This window comes from Hetaerina americana, unplaced genomic scaffold (assembly GCF_022747635.1).
Source record: "Hetaerina americana unplaced genomic scaffold, ioHetAmer1.1.p SCAF_7, whole genome shotgun sequence".
NCBI lineage: Eukaryota > Metazoa > Arthropoda > Insecta > Odonata > Calopterygidae > Hetaerina > Hetaerina americana.
The window spans coordinates 46,529,142-46,541,276 of NW_027287316.1; the positions used below are offsets into that span (position 1 = coordinate 46,529,142).

Consider the following 12,135-nt stretch of genomic DNA (forward strand, 5'->3'; position numbering starts at 1 on the left):
ATCAAGTATTTATTTTGCGTGAACGATATTGCATATCGTTCCACTTCCACCTCCTTTTAACAAATTTCTCTGAATGTTACTAAGAGGAGTAAGCGTTCACATGAGATTTATATTTATTATTTTATTGTTATCTTTTAACAAAATAATTTGAACTGTTTTGTTCGAATTTCGTATTTTATATTTGTATATTGTCACGTTGTGCATTGAAAATGATAAGACATCAATTTGTACAAAAAAGTATTCTAATGGCATGTTTTTTCACTATCTAGTGCTTCAAATATGCGGATGCAGGGAAATATTCCATGAAAGAACGGCACGGTGCGCTGCTCCTGTGGATGGGTGTGTCTACACCCGAACAGGTATTGTAAAGATTCTTTACATCTTCGCAAGGCTATTTAAGATAGGAGGAATACCATTCTTGTCTTTTATTTATACGGTGTGATATTATGAATAAGTTAATTTTTCCTATGAGTGACACTTTTCCAAGATAATGTTTTGCATCCACAGCTTTGCTAAATTGTTTCCATGTTCGAATTGCTACTAAATACAAGACCGGCTTTATTTATCAAACACAATTAGATTGCTCTATGACGTTGTCGTTCAATACTTTGATGGTCTTTTAGAAAGTTTAGAGCCATTCTAATATCTGTTTTGACACTATAACTAGTTTACCTCCTAGCCTATCCCAAAAGTGAACGAGGAACGCTGAAAAGGTCTAGAACCTTATCAAGTTTTAATGATCTTCAAAGTTCAAGTATTATTTTTCTTAACATCCAGTATATACTTTTAATTTGCTTGCGTCTGTGGTTTATTTCGCTACGGTTTTCATGTAGTTTTATTAAATATATCGTATAGTTTTAGGCATTACTTACTCTTAGTACATTTTTATTATAAAATAAAAACACTATGCGTCATAGTCCTGCAATTTGCGTTATATACCTCATCATGATATGACTAGATTCCCTCAGCAGCGATAAATACTCTTGTCTTGTCGTCACTTTCTTGCGCATAATCTCTTAATATCAGCTTCTCAACAATCTAAAGCATTCGTAAAATAAATTTCATTTTCTCATTAATAATTAATTTAACGGCGTGGCATTTCGAGTCGGATCCATCCCTTTGGATATTCCGCAAAGATTGAGATTTGGGCTGCTGTGGAGACAAACTCCAACGAGGGAGGATAAAAAAAATGACCGCGAAGGATTCGGAGACGTAAAAAGGACCTCAAGGTTTATGGCGGGTGTGTAGAAAAGAGAAGGGAGGTAGTGGAGGTATGAGACTATTCTACGAGTGCCTGGGAAAGCACGCGGAGGGACTTGTCATGAAAAAGAGTGGAAACGTATCGGGGAATAGAACATGCCATACTCCTCGTCAGTGGTCTGAAAGCTTTGTCGATTCTTGGATTAGACATATTAACAACTTATTAGAAATACTTATTAAACTAGAGAACTTTGAAATATTGCGCAACTATGGCGATCGTCTGCTGCCTCGGCTTTCTTCGGCCCATGAACTATTCGTAACAAACAATCCCGATAGGTATAATCGGCTAAAAATTACTGACGATTGACAAAGGATTATTTTTATTAATGATCACCAAAGTATGTATTTTTAAAATAACAGTCGGAAGACCCTGTTGAATTATAACCATCTTCGATAATTATATTGGGTGATAATAATGTATCCGCGTCTACAGGTTCAACAACGCATGTTCGTGTTATTTAGTGCATCAGGGATGTCTGACTACCAGTTCCATATGCACACGCCACTAATCTTGAGAAAAACGTAAGCAAGAGAATTTAATTTTCCATCAGTGATTGAAGCACTCGAGGTTTCCTCCCATATTTTTCTTCTTTTGTGAATTCTTCGGCGATTGTTTTTCTCTCGAGTTTTTAAAAGGAAACCGCGAGGCACATTTTGTGGGAACGGAGTCTTGAGTGTGAGAGTTGTTTGCTAGGAAAGCCGTGAAGACTATAAAAATTTACGACGGTCAGGAGTTAATGTTTGGAGTGGGCAGTGGACCATTTGAGGTTTTAGCACATTAAAACTTAAGTTCGCAAATACATCATCAGGAGCCATTGCTGATTTTAAACCAAAAGCTGAACAGCACCAGACGGGCCATTAATTCTGTTTTAGCCTGAGTATTTCAAAATTCGTCGGTTTCTCGTAGGGTTTTTTCATTTTTTTTTATTTCGGGCTTTTTAATCTTGCTTACAGAAAAGGTAGTCGCTATTTAAAAAGGTAATTATTCAGTGTTTAAAAGTTTCACTTTGTCTTAGTCTTTTCCATACATTTCGCCAATTATGGTCGTTTAAGGGAAAACAATTTACTAGTATTTCATAGAGAGATATCTGATCCGTTTTATGCAAAATGAAGTTGAGATATTAGTAAATTTTGGTGGTTATATCGATCATTTTGTGTCGATATCATGCATAAAATCAAGATAGAGGCCTTCTTGCAAAAACGTGGTGTATTAATGAAGACATCACTCCAGAAAATTTATTCTCAGAAATATTTAATTCCCTAAGATAGAGCTTACGTGCCCTGTACTTCGTGGGCAATTTCATTCCTCCAAGAGAAATTACAAAGAAAAAAGAGAAATGCGTGATTATCAATGGGAATAAATATCTTCTATTATGCGTATAGTAATATTATTAGTGTATTTTTTAGTGTAATACTAAAGAGGTGGTGCATTTGGTAAGCATTCATCTTGTCGCCACTAAGACTAATTTTGAATATGCCATTGTTATTCCATCAAAATAATTTTGAAAAGTTTGTTTCGCTTTTTCTGGCATCTTTTAAATGTATCGAATGTTTAACTGGTAGAAATAGACTTCAAAGATGCATGAATCGCGCTCACAGAGATTCCGGTGTGTTCTAAACAAATACGAAATTGTGAAAACTCGCTCAGAGTATTACTTTAATACAAACGTCAGGCTCGGCTACTGCATTCACTCGTTCATAATGTCGAGGGAGAACCATATGACGTCATAGGATTTAGACGGAGGTCTCACCGATCGGTGGATGAAATGAAATAAGCGTTTTCGATATAGTTAACATTACATTTTCGGCCTCGTAACATGATGATTATTTCAGTGGCATTCGAGCCGAAAAGAGGAAAATCAGCGCCATGAATGCCCGGTGAAGTCCATATCACTCATCCTGAGACGGCTGCTCATCGGTGGACCCCTTAAAATAATGGCGAGGAAAATCCTTTTGTGGGACGCCGACGAGGGATAGAGGTGGGTTGCGTAAAAGGAAAGGATGCATTGGGAGGAGTTTAGAATGGGGAGGGGGAAAGAGGCGGCTCCCGAGAGAAAGAACCGCGCCGCCAGTCGCCCGTCTCCTCCCCGCCTCCGGCCGTCATCGCGGCCAACCCCACTTAGAGCGTATCCGTCTCCTGCCGAGAAACCTCACTACGCATGCGCAGAGCCAACCCGGAGGGTGGGGGTATCCCATTTTCTTCCGCTGCAACATTCGCTCGAGATCCCGCCCCTCGCTCAGGGAGGTCTCAGAGAGACGAGATAGGGCCTGTCGCGAGTCCATCCGGCGACTTCCTCGAGAGGCTCGTCGCGTGTTTTGTCTTCGGAGGAAGGTTGACCGGGGACTCCTTTTCCGCGTACCCTCGCGAGGAGGGATATAGCCTCGATGCTCTTGAGGGCAGTCCACCACCAGGCCCGCGAGGCCCTGCTTCTCGACTGCCCCGAACCGCTCTACCTTCATCGCCCTAATCAGTACTCCCAGCCCCCGCACCCACTCTACATCCCGCACCTCTCGGATCCCGCCGAGGAGGGTCCGGTCCCCTCTGACTGCGACCAGCAGGACGGCCGAGTCGAGGCGGTCGCCTTATCGCGACCCAGCGGGTCGGAGTCCACCTCCCCGTGCTCCCTGGGGCCGACGTCCCCCGCGTCGAATCGCGGGAAGAGGAGGGCGGGAAGTGGCGGCGGAGGGGATCGCAGCTCCGCAGACAGGCACCGCCGTCGGGCGTTGCAGTCTCCGGAGGAGGCACACGCCCAGAGGGCGATGGCCAATGTGCGGGAGAGGCAGAGGACTCAGTCGCTGAACGAGGCCTTTGCCTCCCTCCGTAAGATCATCCCCACGCTCCCCTCCGACAAGCTATCAAAGATTCAGACTCTTAAGCTGGCCGCGAGGTACATAGACTTTCTGTGCAGAGTGCTCGAGGAGGAAGGAGAGGATGGTGGGGCGGGGAACAGCGGTAGTGCTCCCCCGCCGTGCTCCTATGTGGCCCACGAGAGACTCAGCTACGCCTTCGGTGTGTGGCGGATGGAAGGGGACTGGAGCGGGAGACCATGACGGAGTTGGCCCAGGGAGATACTGAAGGGGTAAGTTTCCGACATATTTTACCTTTTCTTGTCTGATTTATTCTCCCATGAATGTTTTTCCTTTCATCGGCAATTGACTCTCAGGAAAACTAAACTAAGAACAGATTTTAATTGCTAATATATCGCGCAGAGGCGTGAAAATTATATTCTTCGGCATGATAGAAAGCATTCGTGAGAATAGGAAAATGTGTACTTGTATCTGAACCCTTAAAAGTTATTATTGGCAGTTTATCAATGAGTATCTGTAAATTAAGAATGTTTTGTTTCAAATAATTGGTAAGTGTGAGATTGGTGCAACTGAGCAAGCTTTTAGTTAGGGCACATGTAAGGCATATTTTATTGATGAAGCTTTAAGATTCCTTCAAGTGTTTGAATATGTATGTCCAAGTAATAAAATAAACCATGAACATAGTAATCAACCCGATGGTCGGTTTGGCGGGTGACGGTAAAGTTCACCCAGTACTTAGCCCGACGGCGTGTGAAATTCACACATCAGGGCAGGGGCCAGCTACTTTCCCTGTGCCCGTTATGGTTTTCCAGGAAAATCTCAATATATTTTATGGCTTTCAATTGTCTTCGTCCATTGCGGCGCTGGTTAGTAATTTTGCCCCGGTGAATATTTCAAAATGAAAACGTCTTATAATTGTCTCAGGTTTCAATAACTTCGTCAGGACAGCAGTGAAATATTTTGCAGCCCATTTGGTTTTAAAGCGAGTGTTTTATCTAAAGATGGCTAGCATACTTAAGCATTATGTACAATTACTTGTATTCCTTTTTCTTCTCAGTTGTTTCAACTCTTTCATAAAAAAATACTTTCTTATATTTATCAACATACAGGTGCCTATTTCCCTGCTAGTTATCACGGGGGTGTCTACTTAGCGTTACTAGGTCAGTAGCCATTAAAAGGAATCAGCGATTTGTTCATGAGTGGGTAATGAGATATTATTTTATTTAAGGGTAGCTTGACTTTTTTCCTATTATTCTCTACCGTTCATTGTGGCGAGTCTTGCATGGGGGAAAAATCCTCATATCAATTTGTGCTGCAATCAGTTTCTCTTTATCTATTCCTAATTGCGTTACCTCTTATGGAGTTGGAACTGTTCTCTTGGTGTCGTATGTGATCTCGAATTAGGTAGAACTAGTTTAATTCTTGCGTATTGTTTTGCCGAACAGCTTCCACTCTAGATTATCCTCTTCTTGCGTTACGCTTTCAGTTATTTTAAACTAATTTATGGTGAAGTAAGCACCTTTCCTTTGTATTTTGCGAAATTCGGAAACATACAGGATTCCTAATGCTGGACCCTGAGAATATCTTACCGTCAAACTTATGCGAAAGAGCACATCTCATATCCTTTAATATTTTATAAAATATTACTCCACTATTTGTTAGACCAAGCCTAATTTCTTTAATACAACTCTGAAAATATTTACAACGTGATTTAGCTGTGTTATACCCGATGTTTATATCACCGGCAATTATTATATCTGACCTACTCTGCCTAATCCATCTATGCTATCGATACAAAGGTGATGAACATTTGTTTCCAGAAGAACAGTACTGAGCAATTTTTCGGAGTTCGGGCCCCCACTGGTGGCACCAAATAATGATATTGTTTGGATAGCTGGAAAGTCAGTTTGTTTGACAGCTTATGTCTTAGTAGCTGATGAGGCGGAAGAGATGATATTCCTCGTACCCCATTTGGGTCCCGGACGATTTCTCGGAATTTGCGGTGATTCTTAGCCAGAGAAAATCATTTTTAGCAGAGGTCTACTAAGTTTTTGTGGGACCCTCGCTCTGCCCACTACTGTACTCAAAAGTCCTAACTATATTGACACGACTAATCTTGAAATCCCTTATTAAATATCAGAGTGGCTTATTATTTAGCTTTGTATACTTTCTACCTGCCTTAATTCCATCCAATGTGTATAGTCTTCTTCTCCCTCTAATTCGCTTGTTACTTACATTGTTCTCCCCTCCACGGGTACTTTAGAGAAATTAAAGTAATAATAATGAATGCCTCTAATAGTATGATTCAGACGCCTTGTGACTGAACTGTTGATAGCCTACATAATACCCCGTCACCCGTAAATGAGAGTAACACCACTAGCAAAACCAACAAATACATGCAGATCTACGCCTAAAGAGGCAAATGCGATATTCATGCGAAAACCGTTTTAACATAAACGCATGCAAACACATATACTATCAAATAACATACGTACATATCTACGAATAAACCTTATGTCTACGCAACCTTTAATCTTGTCCTGACTTGTAAATCGAATGTCTTTACTATTTGTATAGTGAATTTGGTTTCTTAGTGTTATGATTACTGATTGTTTGGGGAAAGAACGAGTATGTGTGCACTAAAACCCCCCTTAAAAGTCTCCCTTATCTTATCTCTTTGGTCTGATCTACCTAAATAGTGTGGATCCATAATAATTTCTCTAGTGTCATTGTCAAACTAGTTTGATCTGAATCTTTCTAAAAGCCTAGGTCTCGCATCTCTTCGCATTTTAGGTGGCTCCCAGCCTGATTTCCCTAAAACTTAATCGTCTTTTTATAGTGATAATTTTTGACGAATCTGACGGATTTTCTCCGGACTTTATCAAATTCTTTATGCCAAGCTTTCTCCCGAGGATCCCAAATACTAGCGGCACATTTCAAACGAGGCCTAACTAGATCGAAATAACAACTCTCTTTTACTTTCTCATTACATATCCCCACCACCCATTCAAAGAGGCCGAGTTCCTTTAAAGCAGATCCTCCTATATCCCCTTCGATGCATCCGAGGAGTTCCGGCAAACTTAGGGAATTCCGGTTACATTGTCGCGTTGAAGTTACACGTAGGTAGAGCATCTGCAATCGATTCCCTGTACTGATCAGCTCCCCTGTCCGCGGGCTGGGTTTGAATTTGTTAAACGATCACGAACGAATGGTGAGTTCTGCGGGAGGAAATTGATATAGATTCTACGCCCGCTTTATATTTCCCGACTCCAGGCCACTGCACTTTGTGAGCTAATCTCTTTTGAGGCTCACAATGGGCCCTTTCATCTTCATCCGCGGCGGCGATACGGATACAAGGCGCCTTGAGCGCCGGGATTATTTCCGTCTATGGCTGTCAAAATATTCGGATCTCAGATCGAAGGTCCATCCTCAGAGGTGCAACCGCTTCCCTCTTTGTTTCTTGTATATCTCGTAACGAATACGAGCGCAGCGGAATCATCTTCGAGTTTAAGTTGGGACTGCGATGGCTGTCTGGGAGAGGCAGTCGTCGCTTTTCCAAATTATTACAGACGAAGTATTTTGAAAATTTGCCCTTGAAAATTTTTTCCGCTTTTTGAACCCGTTCCGATAATACGAGGGTCATCCGGAAAGTAGTACCCGTTCGTGAAATAAAGACACAAAAGTAAATATTAACAAACATAAAAAATTTTATTTGAAAGAGGATACTTTAAACTACTTCTCAACATAATCTCCAAGCAAATTAAGGCATTTGTCATAACGTGTGACAAGTTTCTGTATTCCTGCTGCATAGTCCTTCGCCGCCAGCTCATTGAGATACGCGAGGGACCCATCTTGCACAAATTTTTGCATAATGCAGATGGTGTTTAACAATTTCATGAACAATTGTTCGAGAAACATTGGGAAAATGCTCACAGATGTCATCAATTGTGACGCGCCGATCGTTCCTCACGAATTCGTCAACTGAGCTCACCAGTTGGTCTGTAATGACAGACGGTCTCCCCGAACGCTCATCGTCGTGTGTGTTCCCCCTCCCCATGTTGAAGTTGCGACACCACCGCCGAACAGACGACTCGTCCATTACATTGTCTCCATACACCTCCTTTAATTGGCGATGAATATCACATGGGCGAACGTTTCTTGCATTGAGGAATTTAATCACTGCCCTCACTTCACAACTGGCGGCGTTCTCAATTTTTTTAAACATTGTAAGCAATCACAGAAACAACACAGGCAATGCTAGCGTCACGCAACTTGGCTCAGAGAAGGCAGACAAGCCACTGAAGCTATCTGACCTCGTCCAGCGGCTACTCGCGTCGTCAGCACTTCATGCGGCACGAACGGGTACTACTTTCCGGATGACCGTATGAGATACCTAAAAGATTCAAAAATCACAACTTCCAGAAGAAGAAGATAATTTTGAATAAACTTATCTGCTGCCGGTTTAACTGCACCTGTAAAAGTCCTAATTTGTAATTATTAATTTATGAACGTTTTCAAAAATTTTATCTTTATGCTCAGTATATAGCACGTTAACTCTAAGAGTTTGTGGAAAATTATGGACAGAAACTTGCTCATGTAAAACTCACGATCTATTGATGTTTAAAAGGGTTATCGATTTAATTATTTGGCAGATTTTTCTTTATGCTTGTATGAAACATGCGGTATTAATGAATTCTGCCACAGGAAATTGGGTAATTTACGCGATTTTCCTACTATTTAGTGACCGCGTCCCTTTTATCAGTTATATAGGTATTTTAACTGAAAATACCTTTACCTACCTACCTACCTACATGTTTACCTATGCCTACCTAACATACCTATTATCATTATTTTACATACTTAAGCATACCTATTATTTCAAGAAAGCTTATGACGTTCTTTTTTCAAAAGTTGAAAATGGATACTAGCGTTTTTGATGCATATTATGCAAATAGTTAGGTATAGTATGGCGCCCACAAACTGATAAACGTAGCAATGATGCAATGATGTGTCCCCTCTAAAGAAATTGAATTTGTTTGCAACATCATCATTCCGTGTAGGAGAAATTTATAATTAAAAAAATAATGGTGTAGAAAACTCTCTCTGAGGAAACACTGCTGTACTATAAACAAGACCTAAGTCGTGAAAACTTTTGCCACGTTGCTGTTCACGCTAAACTCATAGCCAAAGATACCTTTTAGGATTTCGCTTACTCAAATTTCAGTATCTAACATTAAGTAGCAGCTTGCTTAGAATTATATGTATACATATATTTATTATTATGCATAAAAATAAATGTATAACTTGAAGAATTTGACTGATTGACCTGCTTTAGTTGAGTTACGATTAAGTTAGATATCTTCGGATAGAGAAATTAGGGTCAATTTTAATATTGTGTAGGTAAAACTTCAATGTCCAGTTTAAGGATAACTTAGTGGTACGGGTGAGGAACGGGATGAAAGTTGGGTAATGATGATTAAAAATTGATGAGTGTTAAGAGACTACCACAGCCGTTCCAATGTCAATAACATCTTCATCGGACGCAGGGAAATTACTGGATTGCATTCATCACAAATGTGTGTTGCCGTGATCTGCTGGTTGTATGTTATCGTGATATACCCTCATTAAAATTAATTTTTAGTAGGTATTCTATTAGCTGCCTACAAATGTGTTGTATACTTTTAAATTGTAACTAGGCTCATAATTTTAAAGGACGCATCACAAATGAAATTACTGCTGGACTTGCATTTAATTTTACCCATTAATTAGTCTCTTATCCATGCCTTTTTAAAGCTTATACAAAGTATTTAATTTACAATTAGAAACATTTTAGAACTAGAAAAACATGTCATAGATTGAAATATCATTGAATTATCCAAAGCTACTTTGCCGATTCCAAAATCTATTAAATTATCTAAAATTTCCCCGGGATAGAGTTCTTGAACTTCCTTGATGAATAAGCTCTCCGAGTAGTCCTCTTCCCTTTTCCATTTCCACAATCAGATAATTCGGATTTCTGAACATATCTGCTAATTTATGGCGGTACTAAGCGTGAAAAAAATTATGAATACATCTTTCAAATATGGGTAAATTTCAACGTTGAGTTCCATCAAATACTTTTTTGCAATATAAAAATAGTTTCGCAGTCCTATTTTATTATCCGTATGCCCAATCCTATGGTTTTCATATTTTTATTTGTTGAAATAAGGACAACTTGAGGAAAAATGAGGACATGAGGCCCTGGTAATCGAAATCGCCGGTGAGCGCTGCATAAGAGGTATAAAAATCGACCGGCTGGTTATTTACGATTTTTAAGTAGAATTTTCTAAAAAAATTATCACAAAATAATATAGTATTTTACATAAAATATAAAACTGATGATAGAAATAGAATTAATAGAATTACGCATTCTAGGTATCCTACGTGATGTTTATCGCTAAAACCTATCGCATCTTCAATGGGAATCCATGTTTTCCTATGGTACACGTAACTGTGGCGGATGGCTCTGTATTTAAAAAGCTATTCTTGTGTCAAATTTTCAGGGTAGTAATGATGTGTGTCCTATCACGGTGAACAGGCTAGTGGGACCCTATGACCCTTAGAGCTACACTGTCGCTAGCTTAAGCTTCTCGTAATGCCATCCTAGCCAGGCTGGTTTAAGGTTAGGAGTCAACCAAGGGGTTGTCTCTGGCCCTCCTGGTTGGAGCTTTGACGCTGAAATAAAAACCATACTTGCTAAATATTTTTGTGAAACCAAAAGAAAAGCCTTTGATAATGGGTGTACCTAAAGGAATATCGCTTTGGAGACCGTCAGAGACGATGATGGCAGAGCACATCTACGTATAATGAGCATTAAAAGGATAAAGAAAAAGATCCATAGGTAAAGGGAGATTGTAGGCTGGTTTTGTAGGAGACCAGGGCCCACCAAGGGTTGTAGTGCCACGAAATACAAGATGATATTTATCAGAAAAATCACTTAACTTTTTCCACACAAGACAATGCCATTGTTCTTCGCGCCAAAGGCTTCCGCTAAATGGATTACCTTCGCGATCCCACATTCCCCTTGCCTTTACCCCTTTTTCCTTCCTCTTGATTCCCGCATGGTCCTCCTTAGAGCCGCCGGTTAGATTGGTGGACGAAGGAGGGCCAGGGATCTCGGTGGATGGCATTCATTATGGCCGGTCGATTTTACGCCCGCGAATCTTTAGGAGTCGACGTCCCGCTTGCTGTGCACGTCTACCTAAGATTCGACTTTCCTCAGAGACTTCGCGCTCCCCGGTGGGAGGACTCCAGGGCACTCGTCCAACTGCTTGTGCCGTGAAAATTCGGTCGTTTCTCATTTTAAATTGAATCTCTCGGCTCGGGCTGTTAAAATTAATTGTTCCGCCTTCGCCGCGTCGAAATTCGTTCGGGGTTACGGAAAGGGGATGAGCACTCCTGATAAATCAACTTTATCCCTTCTGATTAATGAACGTCTTTATCGTTTATTGCATTGTAAATCCACGAGAGTGCATTTCATTGATGACGTATTCATCCACGTGTGACGCAGCTAATGTGGCCAAGCGTGGAAAATTTCAATGGATGCTCAAAGACAAAGTAAAGATTTTTTAACAATTCAGCGTTAGTTAATAAAAGTTTATATTTAAAATGTGATCCTTTGTATGAATTATATTTATCTACCGAATAACATTGATCAAATGCTGAAGTATGCATCAAAACATAGATCTCTTCAAAATTCGCGCCTAAATATATCTTATATAAGTAAATTTTTATAAGATATTGCGGTCGGATTCATAGCTGATAAATCGCGATAATAATAGTGGTGTTTTTATCAATGATGGAATTAGAAACATGAAGTCATCTCCTAAATTTTACCGCTTATATTACAAATTCCCAATGCCCGAATCGGCACCGGATCAGCCGAGAACATTAGTGTTATAATAGTGGACGAGCAATTGCACAGCTCAAACAACTTAAACCGGCTGGGAAATTGACAAGGGTCGCTCAATCTATAATGGCTTGGGAAGTAATTCACTAATCTAAGTGGAGATTTACCGGATATTTTCA

General features: G+C 40.3%; 1 protein-coding gene across 1 annotated transcript in view; it reads left to right on the plus strand.

Annotated features, from left to right (window-relative positions):
* The first annotated feature begins 3,497 nt into the window (after positions 1–3,497).
* The window catches only part of LOC139696442 (twist-related protein-like), a 54,817-nt gene continuing 46,179 nt past the window's right edge, over positions 3,498–12,135 (plus strand). Inside the window, exon 1 of the mRNA XM_071595212.1 lies at positions 3,498–4,340. Coding sequence (XP_071451313.1) covers positions 3,646–4,311 — 666 coding nt within the window. The 5' untranslated portion in view covers positions 3,498–3,645 and the 3' untranslated portion in view covers positions 4,312–4,340. The remainder of the gene's footprint in view (positions 4,341–12,135) is intronic.